Raw genomic sequence first — 26,258 nt, 5'->3', positions numbered from 1 at the left:
AAAAGTGCAGAGGAGTTGAGAGAGTGAAAGACTTGAAACGCATACAGAAAAAGATTGAGAGAAATTGGGGAGGGAGGGAGGGAGAGGATGAGCGAGAGAAGGAGCACAGATGAGCGACCAATGAGTGTGTGTATAAGAGGACTAGACCAGACTTTAGAATTGATCTTTTATGTACACAGAATTCAATTGGTTGATTCTCAGACTCAATAGTAGCCTACAATACAATACCCTTCTGTTTTGGGTGATTGACGGAGTAATATGTGCAATTGTAATTTACGCTAGTGGTTTCATACTTGGTGGCAATGCTTGTGGGGGAAAGTAATGCCAAACCTTCCACTTGTTGTCCTGCCATGTTTGTGTCTCTGTGCTACAGCATTGTGCAAAAAAAGAAAAGATTCAAAACAGATTTTCCATTAATGTAGGCTTACCAGACAGACAAAAACATGGATTCAAACCAGCACTTTATGTATGCTTTTTCTCTAAACGGTTACGTTTGCAATGTAGTGAAACCAATGTGATATTTGATTTTAAGTATTGTGCATAATATGTTCTTTTGACTTTGCATTGGTTTGCCCTGATTGGTGACTGAATAATGGTGTGAATTTCTGTTTTCTATCCTATCCACCATATATCTGCGACTGCGTATGAACATGGGTTCATATAAAAAGAACTGGGCTAGTTCTCAGGGGAGCACATGGAGATGTTGCTTGGTGCGCACTGGGCAGACTTCTCTACTCTACCACGTTACTTTAGCCAGCATGAGAACTAGTCACTCAGTCACTACAAAGTTTAAGTCACAGATGCATGGTTTGCATATCGTAAATATATGAACATTGGCTAAAAGCTTGTGTTTAATCCACATGGGTTCTTATTTACTTGGTTAGACTAGCTTCAAATGGCAGATTCATAACAACTTGTCATGGCAGTTTGGTTACAACCAAAACGGACTTCCTCTTCAAAATAAGAGCCACTTGTGATGATTGTAATTCACTAGGCATGGGAATGATCCAATTAAAAGATAATTGATACGTTTTGATAACCTTATTGATCTAGTATTAACCGGTTAGTTGATGAGCAGTGTTTAAAAATAATAATCTGAGAATCTTAATTTCTATGTAGAAAAAAAAATCTACATTTTGCTGATATACAGAAAGAATACAAAAGGCATATTATATTCCTTAATCAAATATTTATTTGACCATTTGAGATACAGGGCCAGCCAGGCAGGCAATGGCAGCTTTGTATGAGGAATGAAATTGAATGAAAAGTGCACTGTCTTGTCTGTCACATCTCATGCAAAAGCAGAGACGGCCCAATGTAAGGAGGGGGACTTTCTTTTTACCGGCCGTCGTCCGGCCCACATGTGCGTTCCTCGGCTGCGTGCGTGCACAGACAGCATTACATTCACAGAAAACCACACAATGTTAGAACAGCAATTTATTTTTTTAACCGTTAAGTTGAATTATTTTCTTAACAGTGACTATTAACTAGTATTAACGATTAACTATTAACATCCCTCTTATGAACACTAGTTTTATTTCTAAGTATACATACAGGATGTAGATAGAGAGACATTTATATTTATACCAGAGCTAGTAAATGTTGGTACTCACTGGCGGCGCACCAGTCATGTGCACCTCTGCGTATGAACCTCAGTGTGTGTAAACCTCTAACCCCCAGATGAGACTATAAATCACTCTCTTCAGAATGTGTTTAAGTATATTATAAATCACTCTCTTCAGAATGTGTTTAAGAATATTTTATATGACATTGTACATTGTACACTATGACTGTATGCCTGTCCCTGCCTCCTGTAACCATGTGGCTGTGTTGTCACAGTGACTCCCACTGAGTGACCCAGTTTCCTGTGAACTCTATGCTTATTTTTCTCTGTTGAAATCGCTTTGACGTACTGTATAACAATTCTTCTAATCTAAAGCTTTAAAAACAATAAAAACATGCCCACCAATATTGTTTGGGCCGACTGAACCGGTAGTCATTTTGAAACCTGCTGTGGCAAGGTAAAAAAATTACAAACACCCCTGCCAACGGCGTTTCTATGACTCTAAATACACCTTGTAATAGGCAATACACTCTCCCTTTTATGTTAGCATATTGCTTGGCTGATCCAGGGAGCCTCTTAATAGCAGTCATCAGTGCCATGGTATTTTCCTTTCTTTGAATGATCAACTATCTATGTGACCAGAGTGTTCGTGACTCTAAATGTCCTTCCTGTGTGTGTGTTCTTGTGTAGACATTCACGGCGTGGTGCAACTCCCACTTGAGGAAGGCTGGCACGCAGATTGAAAACATTGAGGAGGACTTCAGAGATGGACTTAAACTCATGCTACTGTTGGAGGTGATATCAGGTAATTGAAATGGCATCTGGTTGGGAAAGAAGGCTGTAGAAAGCTTTTTTTTTTTTGTTGCTTTGATTAATAAAGAAAGCTTTGATTAATAATGGCAGAATGTATTTAGTTTTTATTGTTGGTAGTGACACTGACATTTTAGTTGCATTGTTTTCTTTTGTGCGACTATATCTTTAAATGGAGATGTCTGTCTGCCTGTCTGCTGGTCTGTCTTTCTGCTGAGCCTGTGGAAACATGTTATCCTCTTGACACCACAGGAGCTAACTCATTCAATTTTTGTTTGCTCTTCCGTGTGTGTGTGTGTGTGTGTGTTTGTGTGTGTGTGTGTTTGTGTGTAGGCGAACGGTTACCCAAACCTGAGCGAGGCAAAATGAGGGTCCACAAGATCAACAATGTAAACAAAGCCCTGGACTTCATCGCTAGCAAGGGTGTCAAACTGGTCTCCATTGGAGCAGAAGGTCAGTATGTAACTATGCACACACCCACGCTCCTCATGCATTGACCAACAATCCATAAAAGGTCATTTTCATAAGCAGGTGCATGATATACAAAGGTCTTACCGAAACCGCAATGCCGTTTGGATGGAAAGCTCAGAAAATACATGCATATTAGATATAAATGCACACTGTACTGCAATAGTTACATCTTTCTGTATGCATATTTTATCCTTTTTACTTCAAGTCTTTCTACAAGAATTCAAACCAAACATTTTAAGTATTTGGCTGAGTTTCTTACCCAGAGCCACAAATGGGCAAGCAATCGAGTGTTGAAGTGTAAGCGAACCAGTGCCCCTGACCTCTGTCATGAAAAGAAATGTACCTCCATTCTCATCTCTGTCCATCACAATCTCCATCTCCACTCTCCTTTAGATTACTTCTGATCTTATCTGTGAGTGGAGCAAAGGTCCTTGACTAGGCCACTAAATCGTTCGTGCGTGCCGTGCCGTGCGTATGTGTGTGTGTGTGTGTGTGTGTGTGTGTGTGTGTGTGTGTGTGTGAGAAAACCATTAAAGAAAGACGACATAAAACATAGTGCGTGTGTGTCGACTAGAGCACTGTGACCTTTTCTCTGCTCCCTCTTAACAAATGACCACCCCAGCTCTCATTCCTACTGCATGACACCGGATAACACCCCTCCTACAGACGGACACAAACATGCACACATAGTCACATACAGTACAGACTCACACGCTGAATACATTATGCACTCATAGGGCACAGACAAAAATGCCCTAGAAAATATCATCTGGTGGAAAATAAATAAATGAGCATTGTACACAGAACAAAGGATGACCACAAGATGGTGGTATGGAGGTAGCTGGACAGAAAGTTCCTACTGTTAAAACGGTGAACATTACACCACTATCTATTTAAACCACATTAAGCCTGGCGTCCATGTTATGTTATGTTTCAAAATGTTAATGAGGACCTGAAACATTAGGAACGCGTCAACATTTCAACAAGTAGAAGAGACGGGGAGAGAAAGTGATAGGCAGTCAGAAAAGGGAGTGATGCATCGGTGATGATGATGATGAAGGACAGATGCTCGAAGAGTATGCGTGTAATGTGTGTTTAAAGATGACAGGAATCTGACCTGAACTGCATACCTTCTCTTTAACCCATCAGTCTGCATGACTTACTGCTGCACCTGTGTGTGAGTGAGTGTGTGCGTTTGTTTCATTTCCCTTTCAGCTATCTGTGGATTGTGAAGGTATACAGATAACGACCCAGGTTTCGACCTACATATTAGTTGATAGTTGCCAGTGATTGGGTGCGCAGAAAAATATGTATTTACTCAAAATAGTTTTCAAATCATTTTCAGTCAATATAATAACAATAAAGTTATGATAATAATAATAATGCTTTTCCAAACACAGGAAGAAAATGAGTACAAATGCATAGCTAAAAACAAAGTCTGCATGCTGGACCGTGATCTGAAGTTGAACATTTTTGTTTCCCACCATTTTCCCCAACACACTCAAATTAATTAAATCGCATCAAATGATTGAGTGCCAATTGAACTGTGAATTGGACCGACCAGTTTGTCCTTTTTTCTAGCTATGTTGTAAAGCATCCAAGTATCTGCTGAAGTAAGGAACTCCCAGGACATGACTGGGCCCTGGGGTGTTGGCATGATGGCATCTATGGGATGCCATGAATGTTTGTTATGAACGATATGCTGAGCTCTCTTAACCCATTCTGACCTGAGATCAGATTCATACGAGGTTTCCACGGGACACACACTGGTCTGATGAACCCATTCTGACCTGAGATCAGATTAAAAAAATGTCAGTCGTTCTTTCGATTTTTCAAAAATAGCAGACCTACAAGCTCATAGCGCGCCACTCGGTGGCGCGCTATGAGCTTGTAGATCTGCTATTTTTCAATAGCTTAAGCATAACATGATGCTAACACCAAAACGGGTTCCCGTTCAGAATGGGTTAACATCACATTGACTGTCTGTGACACTAGAAGTGCAAACGGTTGCAGAGTGGATAGACTTGACGATTCTCTAACTGGGAAGGTCTTGAGTTCAGTTTCCCCACAACAGACACTTGACTGTCTGTTGTTTTATCCCTCATTGATATGTCTACTGAATGGCTAAAATATTGTGACAACAATATTAGTATAGAATAGGAGCTAATTAGACATCACATGGGTGCAAGCAGCAGAATCCAAACATGGCCTATGAGCTAATCATAATTATACAGTCTGCATGTAACATTCGTTCAGTAGTGTTTACATAGTGGGCAGTGGAATGACGAATCATAACTAAAAAGTGTAGGTTGCGTAGGTTGTGCATTGTGTAGAAAATGATGACCAGAACTACCTTAATGATGACGTGTGAAGCAGCATTGAACTAAGTGATGTTTTATGTGCCGTATAGAAATTGTGTGTTTTATAATAACGGCAACAGTGTAGTAAGTAATTTTGATGTATAGAAGTTGTGTCATTATGACTGCATTCATATTAGTTGAGGTTTATGAGTAGAAGTTATATGATATAAAGGCATTAGGGCACACACTAAACTATTATCGTTCACGACGTACTATGTCAGACTATCTGATTAAAATGGTTTCTTTCTCTTGAGACTGGTCACACTAGACTTTTTTTTTTTCTCACATTCCCCGATTCCCATGCCGGGGGACACGTTCGTGAAAATATAGTGGAATTGGGGACGGGGGAGAAGGGTAATTCAATTATGGCGGCTACGGAAGCACTGGGTGTGATGATGGTGACACTAGCAGACTTTTTCAGATTTCTCTCCAAACCTGTGCCTTTTTTATTTTGTCATGGTACACCCTCAAACTGAAAGAGCCAGGGCTGTAACTGCCACGGCTTGATGAAAGCCTCTTCCTCGGTTTTCCACTTGGAAGTAGTCGTGTTCTTTGCCTTCTTCCCCGTCGCCATGCTTGTTGTTGAGAATGTGATAAGGACGTATGTGCCAGCAGCACCAGGGCAATGTGGTGAAAAGTGCCAAAACTGTTCAGCAAAGAGCTGTAATTAGTCATTGCATTTATCATTGCAATGAACACGTCATAATGTAAAAAAAAAAAAAGGAAATGTAAAGGAAAAGACGCACGTTAATTTGTCGGGAGTTCATTATCGGGCCCGACACAGGAATTTTGTTGGCTTAAAATTGTGTAGTGCGCACAGGGCATTAATCAAAGTGATGTTTTGTGTCTTGTAGAAATCGTGGACGGAAACGCTAAGATGACCCTGGGAATGATCTGGACAATCATCCTGCGTTTTGCCATCCAGGACATCTCTGTAGAAGGTACAATTCACACACACACACACACACACACACACACACACACACACACACACACAGCAGGTACTGCAGTTTTCAATGGATAAGAGTAGTCAAGTTACGTAGGTCAGTGTTTCTCAACCTATGGGTTGGGACCCCTAGGGGGCCCCCACATGATTTAGTAGGGTCCCCACTCCCCAGATGACGGTGAAGTGACAATTTAATGACATAAGACCTTTGTAATACCTAAATGAAACGACCGAAGACAATTAGCCCTTCGCTAAACTCTACTCCTAAAGCGAATTGTCCAATGCCAATCCAAATAGTTTACTCAACTGTTGCCGAGTTTGTAGATCTGCTACTTTTTGGCATGTGATGTTATTTTTTCCCCCATCATTGATTGAATACTTTAACAAATTGCAAACAGTACAGCAAGTACAAATGCACAAGCAATTCTAAAAGGATAACACAAAAAGCTCTGAGGGCATGAGTCCATTGTGGTCCTATGTGGTCCTCATGTGATGAGATATTTCTTGGATCTTAATTGGAGCTTGTCTTATTGTATTCAATGTCTCCTTGCTGCCACAGAGACCTCGGCTAAGGAGGGGCTGCTGTTGTGGTGCCAGAGAAAGACTGCTCCCTACAAGAATGTCAATGTGCAGAACTTCCACATCAGGTAATAAATGCATACACTTGTATATGCATACACTCACGCATGCAAGCACCTCATCTCAGCACAGTCTGACATCCATCACAGCATGGTACTAGTGGGTTCAACTCGTTTTACACTGCAGATAGTGGCTTGTCAATGTAGCTGGTTGTCATAGTGACGCCACATGAAACTGCTTTGTCGCAGTGATGATTCTAGTGGCGATTCTCTTTTATTTTTTTATTTTTTTGTGGCTTTATTTTACTTTATAGAGGGATAGGTATACAGTAGGCTGACAGGAAATGGGGAGAGCGATGGGGGGGGGGGGGGGGTGACATGCAGTAAAGGCCGTCGGGATCGGGAGTCGAACCCGCAGCACACTGCCAGACTGGATTACCAGCCAAGGTGCCCAGACGGCTACGCCAGCCGCCTGGGCCACGATTCTCTCTTTAGTAAAAGAGGAAGTGAGATTGCTCAGGGTATTATGCTGCTGACCAATCAGCAGTCAATGTGTTTGGGTCTCCTTTTCATATCGCCTTAGCTCGCTTGGAACCACAACTGAGGTGTATACCAAAACAAAGACTTCCTCGAGCCACACAAGGAAGCTTTGAGAAGGAAGAGAAGTGGTCAGGTTTGGCAGAATGCACTGGAGTCAATGAGAGCTCAGTGACCAGCAACATTATTTATGAATGACTGAGACCTGAAGACATGTAACACATTATTGTCTGCTGTGTTGCTTTGCGATGTGTACACTGTGTAATTTTTATAGAGGTATGGTATCTAAAGAGTACAAAGTACCTTTCTGAACGTACCATTTCCTGTCTGTCAGCCAAATCTCACGATACTTTGGAGCCAGAAACGATACCTGCTGCTGTTTAGATCCTCAGATAAAATTATATACTGTGCACTCTGTGCACATCGAAAAGTAAGTGATTAGAAAACAACCTGTGATATGTCTTCTTTTATATTCCTGAACCGATTATATGATAAAGGTCTCAATTGTTCATAAATAATGTTTGTTATGAGCTGGCCATGTATTCATTGCACTTCCTTGCACATGCATTGCACTTGGAGCTTCCTTGGAGCCACATGTCCCGTGGTGGGATTTTCGTACATTATGGCAATGGCTTTAACAATCTGCACAGGAATTCCATTATGGAGGATGTGCATCATGGCTGCTCTGTTCAGGTATTATTATTATTGAAGTAGGTACCGGGTACAATCCACAAGTTTTGCCCAAAGGAAAACCAAGTAGAGTTGAGCCGGTAGCATGTAGTTGGAAAGCACCATGTGTGGAACTGCCACAGCACTTAGACATATGATATGATATGATATAGTACTTTATTGTCAGTTCACACTGAAATTTGTCTTGCGACACAGCAGCCAAGTATGCAGAACACATATACACACATTTTACATAACACGAAGAACAAGACAATTTACATACATAAAGACATGAAGACAAGAGCAATATCCACCGCTTAGATTATCCTGTTACTCCTGGCTACTACATCTCCTGATTAAGCCTCAAGGTCGACTGGTGGACAAAGGACCTCTTTAGTCTGACCTTATTGTATGCTGGTACAATAAGGTCATGATGATATTGATGGTATTTGTGGAACTGCCACAGCACTAATAGACATATGATGGTATTTGAAGGTACAAAGAACAGCACATGCAAGGGTTGATATTATTCACTCCATGTCAAAACTACAGGAATATTGCCTTGACCATTGTGACACTGCCCCCTGCTGGATACAGAGCAATATGATTTCACTGCTGGAGTGCACTTTCAAATCACCTGTATTGGAGTATTATTTTTTTGTATCCCAGCCTCTGTCCATTTGCACCCCTTGTCTTACTCACTGTCTCCCCATCTTAATCTGTTTCTCACAATCTCTCCCACCTCTTTGTTCTCTCTTTGTTACAAACTGGTAGCTGGAAGGATGGCCTTGCCTTCAACGCTCTGATCCACAGACACAGACCTGAGCTTATCGACTACGACAAGCTTAGAAAGGTGAGAACAATCAGAACACACTATCGCTCGGAAAGATTATCTAAAACATCACTTACTTTGGAGCCGTTTTTACTTTGGCTCTGGAACAGAGGAATACCCTAACTCTATTAAACTAGCATTCAACATCAAAGTCCTGAAATAACAAAATATTTCAATCAAGACTAATGTCAGTCCAGTATTCCTTTCGTACTCAAATGGACCCAAAGTGAAACATTTAAAATGGTTTATTTATTTTTACTCCAAATTAACTCTCTATTGGCCAGTTGTCCGTCTTCTAACAATGAAATTGGTTGTTTAGGACGACCCGTTGCACAATCTGAACAATGCCTTCGAAGTGGCCGAGAAATACCTGGACATCCCCAAGATGATGGACGCAGAAGGTATGGCCTTCATTTTATCGTGTTGGTGGTGGTCCATGTCACCTGTATTTTGTCAGAATGTCACGCAATTAACTTGAATAATCAGATGTAAGTGTATTTAGTAAAGTGCATGTGTGATATGCAATTATTGTCTGACATAACTAGGAGAGTGTGCGTGTGTGTGTGTGTGTGTGTGTTTCTCCCTGAAGTCCAATATGCGTGTCTTACTTTATGCAGTGGTTTGCTCCAAGCTCCTGACTGACTATAGCAGGAAATTATGAAAGCACAGCTACATCAATGGAATGACCCCCCCCCACCCACCCCTGAATGTACCATATTTTTACCTCTTATTATCTGTAGCTCCATGTATTGTATACTGTTACCGGCTGCATGTTCATTCCATTGACCTTTGGAATGTCCTGTCTGCCCCCTGAATGGGCAACATTTTGTTTTTGCAAATGTCTGTCTGTGTTATAGCCAATCTAATATCTGTCGTGTCTGTGTTAGCCAGTCTAATAATATCTGTTTGTCTGTAACTAAAGTATAAATCACCTTTCAGTGTAACGGTGATACGTTCTGTGTTCTGTTCTGTAGATGTATGTGTAATCACCAGTCCGTTGTCTTGCCTCTATGTGTGTGTGTGTGTGTGTACTGTACATAACCACGGTCTTGCCTTCGTAGACATTGTGAACACTGCTCGTCCAGATGAAAAGGCCATTATGACCTATGTGTCCAGTTTCTACCATGCCTTCTCTGGAGCACAGAAGGTACCAAACACCCCCCCACCACCTCTTGAGTCCTCAGCCCTTTAACCCGCCGATACTAACACCTCTGTGTGCTGCTGTTCTGTCCGGCATGGCCTCTGTCTGTCTCTCTCTCTCTACAGCCCTGGGATGGCCCTGGGCCTAGCTCAGGAACCTGGATGTGTTGGGAGTGGGACACACACATACACGCACACATACATACATGCGTGCACGCACGTCGCTCATGCACACATTTTGAGCTCATTACGCTGGTAGAAGCAGTAAAATGTGTCCCGTAGTGGAGATAGGACTGTGTTTTCACAGTGGAGGTGTGAAGTCCGTTACTTTGACATAGTGTGATTACTGTCTGTGGGGTTGTAGTGCAGATTGGTAGACAACGGTATCTGGCACGTGATCTGGCGTCGTAATGCTTTTCCCCCTTTGTTTACTGTAGTTGTTTACTTTGTTCAGTTGCATTTTCTTCTTCCATTTCTTTAAATGGGACAATTACATTAGATTCTAAATAATTAACATTTAATTAAGATTCCTATTGTGGACATTTCCTTGAGTCACAGTGTCTATGCTTATGCTACAGACCTTTACCTTTCATATTTTGTATATGAACTCTCCTCAGCTCTCCCTGTGGGCCTTTGATAGGAAGGTAGCTTATTTGGCTCTTCCTCCTCCAATTAATTATCCTCTTCGTTTAGAAGTTGTTTGTGTGTCACAGTCTCAGGAGAACTGTGGCACACACCTGATGTTGCTACTCTGGTCTGAAGTTTTAGAAACAAGTTATACATACGTGCACAAGAAGATTATTTTATATTCCTAGCCAAAGTTTTACTGCTTCTATCCGCATTGCACTTTTATCACCACCGTAAGACATGTTTAAACCCCAACCACAATCAAGAAAGTTTGTTAGCACTTGTATATGCACTTGTATGTGTGTATGTAAAGTATAGTAGTGTGTCCCAAACCCTGCGCTCGTGGCGCCAACATCCATTCACTCGTGGAGTGGACCCTTAATGTCTTTCTCTCCCTCTCAAGTCCTCTGCTCCTATTTCTCTGACATCCCAGCCCCTCTAAACTGCTGGTGGTGGCGTTAAGGGACCCTGCAGCTAAGGAACCAAGGAGCATCTCCTGAAAACAAACAAACAACCTCTCACACGTCTCCTTACCTCCCCCACCCCTAGCTTTGGGTAGCTTTGGCTTCACTCTGTCTCTCTCTCTTCTCTCCCACCTCTCTGTCTACTGCCACCCTCTCTGAACCTCCTGCTGGTTGCTGGGTTGTGCGTAGACATCGTTGGCACACTGAGGCCAGATGAGAAGGCCATTATGACCTATGTGTCCTGCTTCTATCATGCATTCTCTGGCGCGCAGAAGGTGAGCTCTGCCATGCTCCGGCTTATGCTTCAGGCTCACACACACACACACGTCACACACACACACACACACCATGCCTTTACACTGTCACTTCCCATTTCAAAGCTTTACACCCCTACAGACTTCCTAACATTAACCATGCTTCCCACATGTGATTTTACAATATGACCCGGGCTGGATTTCCTCCAAGCATTTTAGTATTATATTGATTTTGAATCTCAAGTAATTTAGAAATGTTACGATTGTGGGAAACAATGGTTAATGCAACATGGCTCTTCAACCTTTAACACCAAATTACACTTTTATTAAACACTTCTGTGAACTGTCATTTTGATGTAAATATTATAAGAGTTATTACATACTGTATGAATTATAGGGAAAGTTCACCCTAAAATATATATTTTTCTTCTACCGATTACTCACCCCATAGAGACTAGGGGCGGCAGTGGCTCAGGGGTAGAGTAGCCAGTAAAGTGGCCGGATGGTAAACGCAAGGTTGTCAGTTCGAACCCGGGCTCCCCCAGAGTTCGTGTTGAAGTGTCCTTGAGCAAAACTCTGAACCCCTAATTGCTCCCGATGTGCAGGTTGGTGCCTTGCATGGTTTCCTCCGGCATCGGTGTGTGTGAATGGGTGAATATAATGCACAATCTCTGTAAAGCACCTTGGATAAAGGCGCTATATAAACGCACTCCCCCCCCCCCCCCTATGGAGACATAAAGGAGACTCTTTGTGTCTCCATAGGGAACCACCGCTGGTCAAATTATTGGCTTAGGAATGTGACAAAAACAAAAGAATATCCGTTCATTTAAAATCTCCATGGGGTGAGTAATCGAAAGGAAAAGTTCATTTTGGGGGTCAACTATCACTTTAACATGGAGGAGAATTTTACATTTTTGTTACAGTGAGAGGTAGATGTTTTTTTTGTGTGTGTGTTTACGCCTTTTAGTTTATATTCATTATGATATTATTGTGCATTGTCTTGAATATATGAACCCAAATAGTCTATGGAAGCTTTTTAAACACCCAAGTACTTAACGGAGTCAATATAAAGTCTGTGTCTGTGCTGTTTCTTTGTTCCAGTGGTACAGTAGTGTAATATCCTAATATCCAGACCTACTGCTGGTGACCACAGCGCTACGTGTCCTGTAACTAGATGTATGGACCGACCGCTCCTGGCTCAGGAGACGCATGTCGTTTTTGAAAAGCACAGAGTGATAACTAGCACATTTTAAACTAACCATTGGCAGCCAGAAGCATGTTTCATTAGCTCCTATTTAGGGCTAATGCATTGGATTCAGCCATATATTTTTGCATGTTTTTAGGTTTTATTTAATAAAAGAAAAACAACTTGTGCCTGGTCATGCGTTTTAAATACATTATGAGTCACTGCTTGTGTGTGGAGTGTGTTCACTCAAACACTAGAGTTGAGAGCAGTCATTGAGCTAACAATGTTTATGCAAACCCCGATGGAGGCACTAATGATGAGCAAACAGAAATGGATATTAGACAGTTTTGTGACAAATATACAGTATTTCAGCTGTACTGAGAAAAGGTCCCACCAGCTTTGTTTGGGTGGAAATAAATGCACGTAGATTGTTACTGCACTCACTGAAAGATTTGTGTGCTTCACTGATGGTCTTGACTCTGTCATTTAGCCAATCAGTATGAGCACTATTGACTTCTCTCCTTCTGTGATAGGCTGAGACAGCGGCCAATCGCATCTGCAAAGTGCTTGCTGTCAACCAGGAGAATGAGCACCTGATGGAGGACTATGAGAAACTGGCTAGTGATGTGAGTACCCCCCACACACACACACACACACAGGCCTAATTCACAAATCTCTTCTTAAATTTCTAAAGTAAAGACATCTGATACATTAACCCATTCTGGACAGGAACCCCTTTTGGTGTTTTAAACATTATGTTATAGTTTAGCTATTGAAAAATAGCAGATCTACAAGCTCATAGAGCTTGTAGATCTAGCTAGAGGATTTAGAAGATTTTTTTTTATTTCGGCCAAAATGGACATCAACTGATTATGAACCAGGGACCCACCACCCTGACTGAGAATCAACCTGGGGACCACTGTTGTGTTGGGAGGGGGGGCTATGGGCGTGGTGTGGGGGGAAATTAACCTTCCAGATTAAACATAATTCTGTTCATTGCAACTAATGTTTGACGAGCAAACATGACATGGGCACATTTCCTTATAATGGTGACACAACCAAGCAATCCGGTTTCCCTTGAGATTCGAACTCTCTTTTCTGTAGAAGTTCTTGACGTCTGACTTCCCAGTAACTGATAACATTGATGCGTCATCATACGCCCGTCTCCTACATAATACTTTCTTATGAACTAAATGCATGGTCCACAGGGACCACATGCAATACCTTCAAGGACCACCAGTTGAAAACCACTGCATTAAGGCATGATAGGCTATTCTAATCAATTCAAGTGTTATTTTTCATATTGGTCAATTCTGGTCATCTCCCCCACGCTCAGAGTCCCTCTGCAGCTTAGAATGGAAGCGTTTGGGCCTTAGGCTAGTTCGCCTATTAAATCCTCACCAAAATGAATTATTCCTTGGTTATGTTGTCAGTAGCGTGTTAGTAGTTCACACTGTTGTTTGTCCCAAATGTTTATCCCTGAGTTTTTGACTCTCACTTCCTGATCTATCGGGAAGTCTCGTGTCAAACTCTCGTGACTGCCGGTTCTTACATTATACTCAAAGCTATTTAGAAGGAGCGACTTTCGCACTAAAAAAAACTGCAGCAGAAAAGTTTTATTTTTTTTCCGTTTCGTTAATATATTTGTGACAAATGTTAGGCACATAAACATTTAGATTTTTGATTTATTTTCTCTGCATATCTAAATCTTGGATCTCCTTCCATGTGCACTTGTTCTCCTCAGCTGTTGGAGTGGATCCGTAGAACCATTCCCTGGCTGGAGAACCGGGCCCCAGAGAAGACCATGGCCGAAATGCAGCAGAAACTGGAGGACTTCAGAGATTACCGCCGTGTCCATAAGCCTCCAAAGGTTAATGAACCCTTTACAATGGATTCTGTTTATATAAAGTGCTGTGGAGTTTTATATTGTGAGGAATGTTTGCTTCTCAACGGTGGTTACAAAAATAAAACAAGTGTTCAGAGCAGAGATTGTTTTGTGCGAGCGTGTGTGTTAAAACGATGCACTCAATCGTGGATGTGGCATTACTAGCTGGTGTGTACATGTATCCGAGTCCAGTTGAAGTGGGTTAGAATAGATGACATGGTGAGTGGGTGTGGATGTGCATCTACAGACTGTACCAATACCAACGACTCCGTCTCTGTGTTTAGGTCCAGGAGAAATGCCAGCTTGAAATCAACTTCAATACCCTGCAGACAAAACTTCGGCTCAGCAACAGGCCTGCTTTCATGCCTTCGGAAGGACGCATGGTTTCTGTGAGTATAGATGGACTTAAATCCATGAAAGGTTAAACTGGTTAGATGATCACCTTCATGTGTAAAACAATATGCATAATGAAACAGAAAGAAACTGAAGAAATACATAGAAGTGGAGGTGACTGGAATGACTGATTGATGCGCCCTCATCCCCAGGACATCAACGGTGCATGGCATACCCTGGAGGGAGCAGAGAAGGGCTACGAGGAGTGGCTCCTGAACGAGATCCGACGCCTGGAGAGACTCGACCACCTGGCAGAGAAGTTCCGCCAGAAGGCAACCATCCACGAGTCATGGACTGACGGTACACAGTCACTATTTTTACAAAGTTTCTCACATGAAAAGAAATTTGAAGTTCTGACTTCTGACTGCCCTGGTAGCTCTGTAAAATCGAATGTGCTTAACACAAGGTCATGACATTTTGAGTTTCCAATGTGATGGTATGAGAGCTTCACTTGTATTGAGGGGAAAATTAAATGGGCAGAACAAGGGCTCTGCAGTGAATATTTCACTCTTCATTTACTCCTGAAACTAGTCAAGTAGCATCCAAGTCAAAATTCTTTCAAAGCAATTAAGAATTGTTTGGAATCAGAATTCTCTCATAACCCCACTGGAACATTCACGCAGTCTAGCAGCATGTGTAATGCCGCTTCAACACTGAACACTACAGTAACTACATTGTGGTTTGTGTGTCTTATATCAGTAGCTAAAGGCTGCTCCGTTAATAGACTGTCATGATGTTTCCATATATAACTTACATTTTGATTGCCTGTGTGTTGGTGTGCACTGCAGGTAAGGAGGCCATGCTCACCCAGAAAGACTACGAGACGGCGTCCTTGTCGGAGGTTAAGGCGTTGCTACGGAAACACGAGGCCTTTGAGAGTGACCTGGCAGCTCATCAAGACAGAGTGGAACAGATTGCTGCCATCGCACAGGAACTCAAGTAAGGAGGAGGAACAGAGGTAGCAGTGGTAGGAGTAGGAGCAGTGGTGGAAAAACAGCTCACATTTTTTTACTTAACCCATTTAGGCCTGACCTCAAAATTAAAAAAGAAATCACACCCATCTCTCTCTCATTAGCAGGCAACAGTGCAGCACTATCTCTCTCTCTCTGTTTCTGGCACAACAGCGCATTATACTGGTACTCATTAACGTCACATAGGTGAACACGTACATTGCTGTTCCTTGGAGTGTTTGCACCACTCAAAAATATTCTAAATCCTCCAGTTTTCTGAAATAAATATTTTCACGATAGAAACTAAATAGCAGACCTACAAGCTTGTAGCGCGCCACTCGGTGGCACGCTATGAGCTTGTAGATCTGCTATTTTTCAATAGCTAAATTATAACATGTCTAAAACGACAACATGGGGGGACATGAACTGAAGAAGAGCAGTACAGTATAAGTTGGGAGATGGGATAATAGGGATGAAGAAGAGGTGAGAGATCGAGGGGAAGAGGAGAACATATGGGAATGGTTGAAGTAGTTAAATGACTTGATATCTCTTTTCTGTGTTTTTTCTAGTGAGTTGGACTACTATGACTCTCCCAGTGTGAATGCTCGCTGTCAGAAGATCTGTGAACAGTGGGACTCGCTGGGGACTCTAACCCAGAGCCGCAGGGAGTCACTGGAGGTACACAACACTCCTTCCACTCCCCTCTTTACATAATATATCTCTGCTGTCTGGAAGAAACCACCCAACTCCAAAATGTTCATTCTTCAGAAAATGAAAGAAAAACCCATCCAGCTCAAGTGGAGTTAGGAGGTTTTTGTCAAAGAGCTTTTTAATACTTTTCATTGGTTCAATATTTTTTAACCAACACACAGACGTAAAGGTGTTCAATAACAAATTTATGAATAATAATAAAAAATAAAAGATAAATGGGTGGAGGTAGCTCGTTTGAGGATCAAATGGAGTTAGGAGGTTTTCACCTGAGCACTTTTTAATACTTTCCATTGGTTAAATATTTTACTAACCAACGTGCTATTGAACAGTGTTCAATAGCATTGATTTATGCAAAAAAACAAATTAAATCCAAAACCTTAAAAATGTAGGTTTCTTCCAGACAGCAACATGGTGTTTGGTGCAAACCTTTAGCCAAAAGTGCCCCACTCAGTGGTGGTTATTCCAGAATTCTTCTTTTTTTTTAACAACATTTTGGAAAATAATTGCAAAACAACTTGTCCATTGTTTAAAAAACCACACATGACTGTATTCTCTTTCACAAGCAAGGCTCTTGGAATACTTCACCCACAATTGTTCACCCCATAGACATTAATACACATTAAAACACCTCCAACTTTCTCCCTGAATAACAGAGGACAGAGAAGCAGCTGGAGTCGATAGATGAGCTGTACCTGGAGTATGCCAAGAGGGCGGCGCCCTTCAACAACTGGATGGAAGGTGCAATGGAGGACCTGCAGGACATGTTCATCGTCCACAACATTGAGGAGATCCAGGTGAGTGCTGAACCCAGGAACAAAAAACTAAAGTTACACATGTAACTTCATGTCTATATGAATTCTGGATGATGGGAAAAACACAAGCTTGATTTGCGGCTCATTTCTATAAACGATATGATCCTCACTTACAAAATATATGTTTTGGGTGGAGTGTATATTCAAAGATTTACACACGTTTTCATGATTTTTCAAAAATGGCAGATCTATAAGCTCGAAATCTATTGTAGATCTGCTATTTTTCAACGGCTAATGTTTAACCCATTTTAGGCGGGAACCCCTTTTGGTGTTAGCATCCTGTTATGCTTTAGCTATTGAAAAATAGCAGATCTACAAGCTCCTGTAGGTCTGCTATTTTTGAAAAATAGAAGAACGACTGACAGTTTTTCAGAAAACTGTCAGGATGTAGAAGACATTTTTAGAATCTGATCTCAGGTCTAAACGGGTTAATGCTGACCTATTTCTCCTCCATTTTGTTTCTCTTCTCCTCTCCCGTGCCCCAGGGTCTGATCACTGCTCATGAGCAGTTCAAATCCACCCTGCCTGATGCCAACAAGGAGCGGGAAGCCATCCAGGCCATCCAGGCTGAAGTCCTGAAGATCGCCCAGTACAACGGCATCAAGCTCTCGGGGACCAACCCCTACACCACCATCACTCCTGAGAGCATCGACAGCAAATGGGAGAAGGTGGGTTAGACTACTTTGACTGGAATCATTTAGTTATTTCTCATCATTATTTAATATTATTCGTTTATTTGTTTATGTATATGTTAGTACTTTTGGGTGTATTGCAGCAGGAGATGTATGTGTTCTTGTCTTTTGACCTCTTATTGTGTTATTGATGAGTACTGACGTGAGTCCTATTTATTTCATGATAATCATTCTGGTTTTATAACTTTCATTCATTCCGTTTTCAAAATCAGTTAGCAGGTCAAGCCCTGTGTAAGATAGGTTTACACTGTCTCCATCTGGCGGCTGGTGTGCATTGGTGCAACAAAATGTGGTTATTTGAACTAACATAATATTGTATTGCATGCATGTGTGTAGGTGCAACAGTTGGTGCCGCAGCGTGACCAGGCCCTACAGGAGGAGCTGTCCAAGCAGCAGTCCAACGATCATCTAAGACGCAAGTTCGCTACTCAGGCCAACATTGTCGGGCCCTGGATACAAACCAAGATGGAGGTAAGGAATAAACTCTCCAGAGACCTTCTTGTAGATGATGGGTGGCAGTAGAACAAGCAGGAATACATTGAAGCCAGGGTTAGTATTTCAGGTTCAAAGTTAAGGACTGTACGGCTTGAGACAAGAATACGCGTGCCACATCACATGTGATGTCACGTATAAATGGATGAGCTGTGAACACTATGGTGGTGGCAATGGGCTATGTGCACACAGAATGACTCTTCCTACTTCCGGGCTGCTCCCCTACTTCCTTCACCGATGATGCTAATTAAGGCTCTGTTCCATTTTGTGTGCAGTGGTTCTCAAACTGTTTAATTCCAAGGACCCCCATAACTCTGCGAGTGTACAAAGGGGAGAAATGAAACCTTATGGGTTAATTTGGTTACATTTGTACACACCCGTATGGGGCCATTTGGAACCCACTCAAGGACACTTTGAGAGTGACCCATTGTTGTAGCAGTGTTTACAGTGAGCCAACATGCACAATTGCAGCACTCTGACTCTGTTTGACCAGAATGGAACAGAGCCTTCATTAGTATCATCGGCAACACCTGGCGTGTGTGCATATGGCACATTGCCATCCCCTGAGACCCCAAATGACACCGCTGATTGAAGCCAAGGGCGCAGTGCTGTTTGCCAAACAGCCTTTTCAGTTAGACCATGACTGTCCTGAATTTTTGGCATTGTATTCCAATATCGGCTTGCTGACCGGTGCAGTGGGAGCGACCATGAGAGCAGCTGTGTGCAGTTGCCTATAGTTCTCTAGACAATAGAAGAGGCTGGCTCAACTTTGATTCTAACTAATGTGTTGTAAATCTGTGTAGTTATCAGGTCAGTCCTTGTGGGACATTGTGGCGTGTACACTGAGTACAGAATTGTGATTTGGACCACAGCCTTGGTAGTGTGACCCACTATAACGTCACTCATATTTGGGACACACTCTTGTAAAGTGATAGTAAATGGAATACAAAGGCACCTTACAGTACTACTGTTATTCTATTCTATTTAAATAATTTTACTATTATCGCTATTGTTGATTTATTACAATGTTTTTCTTATTTCGTCTTACTGCAATGTCAAGGAGCCAAAAGGATTTTACTCTTATATACCTGTATATGTGATGTAACATCTTGAAGAACTAAATCTATTTTCATTGCATATTGACAATTAACAATTATTCTGAATAAAGGAGCTAGAGTGCCAAGTAATTGAGGGAGATTTTACTTTGAAAACGCCTTTCATTTCCCCCCAAAACCGGGAGGTGAAATCTTCCTTTTCTACATCTTCTTTAGAAGAGTTAATATTCTAAACGAGATGCCTGATTAATTCAGAAATTAGGACAGAACATCGGCACTATAGGTGTTTCCAGGGAACTGCAATATGACCCTTGTTGAGATGCTGAAATGTGTGTGGTGTATGTTAATGAAGTACTGAAATAAATGTATATAGGGTGACGTGTGCATGTATGAACAAGACATTGAATGTAATGTGTGTTTGCAGGAGATTGGCAGGATATCCATTGAGATGAATGGGACTCTGGAAGACCAGCTGACCAACCTTAGGGAGTATGAACAGAGCATCATCGACTACAAGCCCAACATCGACCAGCTGGAAGGTGACCACCAGCTGATACAGGAAGCTCTCATCTTCGACAACAAGTACACCGCCTACACCATGGAGGTAACACACACACACACACACACACACACACACTGCTTCTTGACAGGCTTGCTGTCTGATCCCTTTTGTTTTACATGCATGTGTATGTATCGACTTAATATAGATTTAATGTACTTTAATGTTCTTTCTTTGACTTCATCGTGTTTGTTTATGTAGTTTATCAATGCATCTCTGTCTGTACAGTAAAGCATGCTTTCATGTACAACAAACATGGTCCCATTTAGCTGTTGTTGCTGTGCATGTACTCAACAACACCTCAACGATATAATGCAACGTCACTGTTTAACGCTTCCTCCTCTTTCTCTCCCTCCATCTCTGCCGTCCTCCAGCACCTGCGTGTGGGCTGGGAGCAGCTGCTCACCACCATCGCTAGGACCATCAACGAGATCGAGAACCAGATCCTAACTCGTGACGCCAAGGGCATCAGCCAAGAGCAGCTGCACGAATACCGGGCCTCCTTCAACCACTTCGACAAGGTCAGGGGACGGAGCTCTGGGGTCAAACGTCTCATACTCTTATGCTAGACGCATACTGAGTATAGTGTGTGTGTGTGTGTGTGTGTGTGTGTGTGTATATATATAATTATATAGAGTATATTCAGGATAGTAAGTGGACACAAAAAGCATGCAGTAATCCTGGTCTCTAAAACTGCCGAAAGCAGACTACTGAAATCAGTCAGACAAATTACCTGTCATAGATTATAATTTATCTTTAAAAGAATGAGCTAAATAAGGATATTTAAAGCTCAAACAATTGGCACCATGAAAGTACAGGCATAAGTGTAGTGTGAAGGTTTAACCTGCCTGATTCTCTTTAGCATTGTAAATCCAGTTCTATGCAGTATTCTTGGCTGTCTGTTAGTTTCTCCCAAGTACCAATCCTTGCTTCCTGATTATCATAAACAAATTTGGCAACTCTGACTGTCACAGTAATTTTCCAAAGGCTCTATGGTCATGTTGTCCCACGAAGCCCTGGACCTGCTTCCAGTCCCCTTTATTAGTGTTCTGTTCTATCTATTGTCCTGTCTATTCATTTATTTCTAATTCTGGCGTGACATTTTGTGGCATATTTACCGGTATATCTCTGTTAGAAAATTCAAAACCTTAAATTCTTTCTTTTAAAAAAGAGACTAGCTTTAAAACACTACATTTGAATTCATGAGAGCACATTTTAGTCCATGGAACAATAATGCAGCGTGCCGACAAGAACAGATTTTCAGACTAACACGAGAACAATTTTGAGAACGCTTGAGAATATTTCATGTCGGCAAATAATACTGCCGTACGATGGAACATAGATTAATCTGTAGCCTGTGCAATTGTTTCCACCCACAAATACCCTTGCTTTTAATGGGGTTGTGCAGCTCATAATTTATTTTATTATAAAAAAAAATGTGTAATATGAATTTATATGTTCAGACCTACTTAGGAGGGGTTGAGAGCGGAGCGTTTACCTAGGATGTGTGTGGGGAAACGAGCACTACAAGGAGGGAACATATTGCGTGTTACACCAGGAAGAGGAAGTTACCTCCAATCATCGTCATTCCACTCCATAATGTGCTGCATTGTCATGTTATGTTCTCTTATAATGCATGCTGCTGTTGTAGTCAGTTTGGCCATTGTGTGCGTCTCTGTTTGTGTGTTTGTGTATACATTATATACATACACAGAAGTGTGTGTGTGTGTGTGTGTGTGTGTGTGTGTGTGTGTGTGTGTGTGTGTGTGTGTGTGCGCGCGCGCGCGCGCGACGTACATATACAATACATATGTATGCACAAAGATGTCCTTTTACAGTGTGTTTGCGTGAGTGCATGTTGCTTTTGTGTTGCACTGGCATTGTCTAAACATCCATGTCTTTGTATCTGTCAATCATCTTCGATCCTGCATGTCGTGGCTCGCATGGTCACCATCCACTACCATCCTTGTGTTGTGATTGGTGCCTCCTCATGACGTCACGCCCTTCAATGATCATTGATTGGATATCCTCCCATCCCCCCCGACGTGCGACCTGTGATTGGCTTATCGCAGGACCACAGCGGGGCCCTGATGGCTGAGGAGTTCAAGGCCTGCCTGATCAGTCTGGGCTACGATGTAGAGAACGATAAACAGGTAGGACGCTAACCGCTGGTAGGATGCTAACCGACAGAGGAGGAGAATAGATCAGTTTGTTGTCAAGTCAAACCTCTCAAAGTAGGAGAGCTGATAAGCAGGATCCCGGACCAGCCCTGTCCAACAAAGCACATCTTTTCTAACTCTGCTCCTACATATCCACTAGGTGGCCCTGTCGCCCCACAGCGCTGTAGTTTGAACAGGCTCCCTCTTAGTAGCTTTAACACTAGCCTCTCTGTCTGTTGGTGTTCTAGCTCCAAGACCCTCACTGTTAACGGTTTCTTTCTTTTTTTTTTTTTCTTCTCCTTTCACATCACCCTGTTCTTTTCCTGTCCTCAACCCCTCCAAACATTTTTGGCTATTCCTGTCATTCTATGCATATTCCTTCTTCATTTCACTCTTTCTCCTCCTTTGGAAATTACCGTTCCTACATTTTACCACCTCTTTTCTCGTTCACCCCTTACTGCCTCTTTTCTACATTCTGTGTACCTCCCATCCTTCACCACCTTCTCCTCCAACCCTGTGCTATGCTGTGCTGTGGTTGGCTACAGAAGCGCACGGGACAGATGGCCTCAGAGGATTTCCAGGCTCTGCTCATTTCTACAGGAACCAGCCTGGTATTGCTGCCCTGACTGACTTGATGGACTCACAGACATATTGCTCTGCTCTCTGGAAAGGGTGTCTGCATGTTCTTAATAACATTACATAACCACTTAATCCCTCTAGACTTGGTAAGATGGACCAGAGGTGTCTCTGTACTACCACTTTTTTCTGCCAACACCAAATCTCTTAGCCAAAAATAGGCTATTTGCAACTCGTCACAGCACATGTGAGATCGTAGATCTGCTATTTAGGGCTAATACCCCCCCTAGAATATGGATGCTGGGGTTGAAGTGGTTTAGTTGGGTTAATTCAACATCACTCTTTTGGTTTGAACCTGAATTGTGATGGTCACGTTGATTTGATATTGAAATTCGACTTGCAGACACCCTGGTCTTTTAATAGTAATCTTCTCCTACCCCTCTTTGTGTCTACATTTCATCTTTTTAAAAAAAATAATAACTGACACTTTGTCTTCATTTAAATTTAGAACTTTGTCTAGCACTGACCTCCATAGATGTTTAACCAAAAGAAAAGTCATTAGTCAGACATAATGTTTTTTCCCCATTGTTTTTGTTTGTTGTCTCCATGTGATTGTCGTTTTGTTATTCCCATAGTTAACTTGCATCTTCATATATACATCAAATTCTTTGTCCTTGTGTGTATATGGGGAGTTTCATGTCAAACTGTATCCACTTTGAAAGAGATTATTACAGTGGCCTTGTGGTTAGAATGTCCGCCATGAAACTGGGAGGTCAGGGTTCGATCCCCGGCCGTGTCATACCATAGACTGTAAAAATGGGACCCAATTCCTCCCTGCTTGGCACTCGGCATCAATGGGTTGGATTGGGGGGTCAAATCAACTAATCAAATGATTTCCGGGCGTGGCACAGCTGCAGCTCACCACTCCAAGAGATGGGTCAAATGCGGAGAACACATTTCACTGCAGTAACGTGTGACAAATCGTATGACTTTGACTTTATTAAGAGATTTTTTGTATTCACCCTACCTATCATTTTGCAGCTTTACCTCACTCCCCCCCGCCCTCCCACCCAATACCTAGTTAATATTTGGGAATTTTCATTTTGGAATGAAACTCCTTCTTCTCTGCTGCCCCTTGCGTGTGTGTTCTGGGTTCACCTGTGTTTTTCTTCCCATGTTTGCCAGGGCGAACAGGAGTTTGCTCGCATCATGGGCATCGTGGACCCAAACAACAGTGGGGCAGTGACCTTTCAGGGATTCATCGACTTCATGTCCAGAGAGACCACAGACACGGACACTGCCGACCAGGTCATCGCATCATTCAAGATCCTGGCTGGAGATAAGGTGAGCCGAGCGATCTGATCCTGTTGCCATCCCCATTCCCATCAAATCCAAATGTTTACTTTTTTTCTTTTTACTTTAAAGGAGAATTCCATGCTAGAATGCTTTCTTATCTTTCTTACCTTTCTTTGTAGTTGTTACGTCCCCACCAAAGAGGTCCAGGTGTTTTTTTGTGCAAAAATTCCTTATTGGCTATTTTCCCTACCATAAGCCCTCAATGAATTGCATTGCATTGAATGGGAATTGAATGGGGCTATGGGGTGTTATGCTAGTTCGCTTATTTCCATCGAAAGAAGTAGTAAAGTGTGCCGCTTGGGATATTATTTACATTATGAAGAGAGGATATATACAAAGAAATTATCATTTTGAGCGATGGAAATAAGCGAATTAGCACAACACCCCATAGCCCCATTCAATTCATTTAGGGTTTATGGTAGGGGAAATAGTAGGAGCTTTAGCACAAAATAACACTTGGACCTCTTTGGTGGGGACGTAACTACTACAAAGAAAGGTAAGAAAGCCTTTTAGTATGGAATTCTCCTTTAAGGAAAGGATTGCAGGGACTGTCCACTGTGTTTTATACTTTTTAAGTGCAACTTTATGAACAATTTATTCTTCATTAGAGCCTTCTTCAAAGCTGAGAATACCGGCTTAAAATATACATTCCCAATAATTGTCAAGTAATTAAAATGAAAACACTCTCCTCTGCTCTCCCTGTTAGAACTTCATCTTGGCAGAGGAGTTGAGGAGGGAACTGCCTCCAGACCAGGCAGAGTACTGCATTGCCCGCATGGCTCCATACACGGGGCCAGACACCATCCCCGGGGCCCTCGACTATATGTCTTTCTCCACCGCCCTCTACGGAGAGAGTGACCTGTAGAGCAGGATGGACGGATAGATGGAATGATGGGTGGGGGGGGGGGGGGGTAGAGAGGTCTGCTATGCTTAAATGAGGCTTCCATGTGAGAAGGTTTTGGAGGAACAAGGAGAAGAGTGGCATTTGGAGATGGAAACAATAAAAATGAACGGCTATGTGATTGGCTTGTGTGTTTGATGCAGGAGGGCAGGGCTTCCCTCTAAACATTGTTTTGGTTCTGTGTTTGCCCCTGCTTGTGCCGGTTTAGAAATCCGCGGAAAAATGTTTTGCCCATTTATTGAAATTTAGGTAGGATTGGCCACAATGTTGAACAATAACCAGCCTTAATCTGTTGTTTAAGATTATATGCAGGCATATCCAGGGACAGATATGGGATACTGGAGGGAAGGTTGCTCTGTAGTGTGGGTCCTTAGCTTCACCCTCTCTGCCTTTTTTTGGGTGGGGGGTGTCGAGGGGGGCATAAGCTAATCTGATACTTATGCTATTTTTTTGTTTATTTTATAATGTTTTTCTCTTGCCAGTGGGTTGAGGTGTTTAAATGAGATTTAGGGGTGCAAATAGTGGGGTGGGTTGGGAGGGACTGTTAGATTTGATGTCTGCTGGCGAGTTTTGTGTATTTGAACCCAGAGAGTTATATGATATGGGTGGGGAGGGGGGGGGGGTCATCAGCTGACCAGACGACCAGACCGGAGAGAAAATACAAATTTAATATTACATTTACATAAATGTCATGTTGCTGGATAAGGTTGAACTCCTAACCTAGGCTCTTTCCCTGCTTTTGTTTAAAAAGAAATGTTTTAATATTTTGTTCATTTTTCTCCAGCAGGCTTAGGGCATGGGGTTTGGGGGTGGGGAAGGATCTGGGAAGGGTTGTAGGGGTCTCAGCGCTGTACATATTTTTCCAGTACAACGAATGACACACGCAGAGTCCCAGTTTATTCAAAATCATCAATCACAGGCTTTCCAGTAGTAGGACAAAATAGGCATTTATTAAAAATATTAAATTCAAGAGCCAATTATGGTAAAAGCAGAGAGTGCAGTTTCATCAGTAGATAGGTTTGACTGTTGGGTTTTTCTGAGTTTTTAAAGGAGCCATGGAAATGTTTTCAATACTGTCATATGGAGTCAAGTGGTAACCATTTAGCTGAGGAGTGTACCCAAATGCCTTGTCTGTGTAGATCACAACAGCTCAAAGTGACATTATAACTTTGACATCCATCAATATCTGCCTCTTGTCATATTATTATAACCGGGTGGTCATAAGGTGCTTATTTAAATGGACAAACTATACATTTATATCGTAGTGAAGACAGTAGAG

The 26,258-nt window shown here is 42.1% G+C and overlaps 1 protein-coding gene across 2 annotated transcripts in view; it reads left to right on the top strand.

Annotated features, from left to right (window-relative positions):
* Positions 1–25,495, top strand: part of actn4 (actinin, alpha 4) — a 63,446-nt gene extending 37,951 nt beyond the window's left edge. The window contains exons 2-22 of one of the 2 annotated variants that reach the window (XM_080773017.1): positions 2,255–2,369; positions 2,708–2,827; positions 6,060–6,146; positions 6,711–6,798; positions 8,710–8,788; positions 9,087–9,168; positions 11,188–11,273; positions 12,972–13,064; positions 14,183–14,308; positions 14,608–14,712; positions 14,869–15,016; positions 15,505–15,655; positions 16,236–16,344; positions 17,031–17,171; positions 17,675–17,857; positions 18,218–18,352; positions 19,853–20,032; positions 20,362–20,508; positions 22,060–22,140; positions 23,908–24,066; positions 24,785–25,495. In XM_080773017.1, coding sequence (XP_080629143.1) covers positions 2,255–2,369; positions 2,708–2,827; positions 6,060–6,146; positions 6,711–6,798; positions 8,710–8,788; positions 9,087–9,168; positions 11,188–11,273; positions 12,972–13,064; positions 14,183–14,308; positions 14,608–14,712; positions 14,869–15,016; positions 15,505–15,655; positions 16,236–16,344; positions 17,031–17,171; positions 17,675–17,857; positions 18,218–18,352; positions 19,853–20,032; positions 20,362–20,508; positions 22,060–22,140; positions 23,908–24,066; positions 24,785–24,943 — 2,574 coding nt within the window. In that variant the 3' untranslated portion in view covers positions 24,944–25,495. Of the gene's footprint in view, positions 1–2,254; positions 2,370–2,707; positions 2,828–6,059; positions 6,147–6,710; positions 6,799–8,709; positions 8,789–9,086; positions 9,169–9,828; positions 9,915–11,187; positions 11,274–12,971; positions 13,065–14,182; positions 14,309–14,607; positions 14,713–14,868; positions 15,017–15,504; positions 15,656–16,235; positions 16,345–17,030; positions 17,172–17,674; positions 17,858–18,217; positions 18,353–19,852; positions 20,033–20,361; positions 20,509–22,059; positions 22,141–23,907; positions 24,067–24,784 lie in introns of both variants that reach the window. The other variant, XM_080773016.1, reaches the window with a different exon arrangement.
* The last annotated feature ends 763 nt before the right edge of the window (positions 25,496–26,258 follow it).

This window comes from Protomyctophum bolini (genome assembly GCF_963924005.1).
Source record: "Protomyctophum bolini genome assembly, chromosome: 9".
Classification (NCBI taxonomy): Eukaryota; Metazoa; Chordata; class Actinopteri; order Myctophiformes; family Myctophidae; genus Protomyctophum; species Protomyctophum bolini.
The sequence above is the reverse complement of the archived record's forward strand: the minus strand, read 5'-3'. Positions and strand labels throughout refer to the sequence as shown.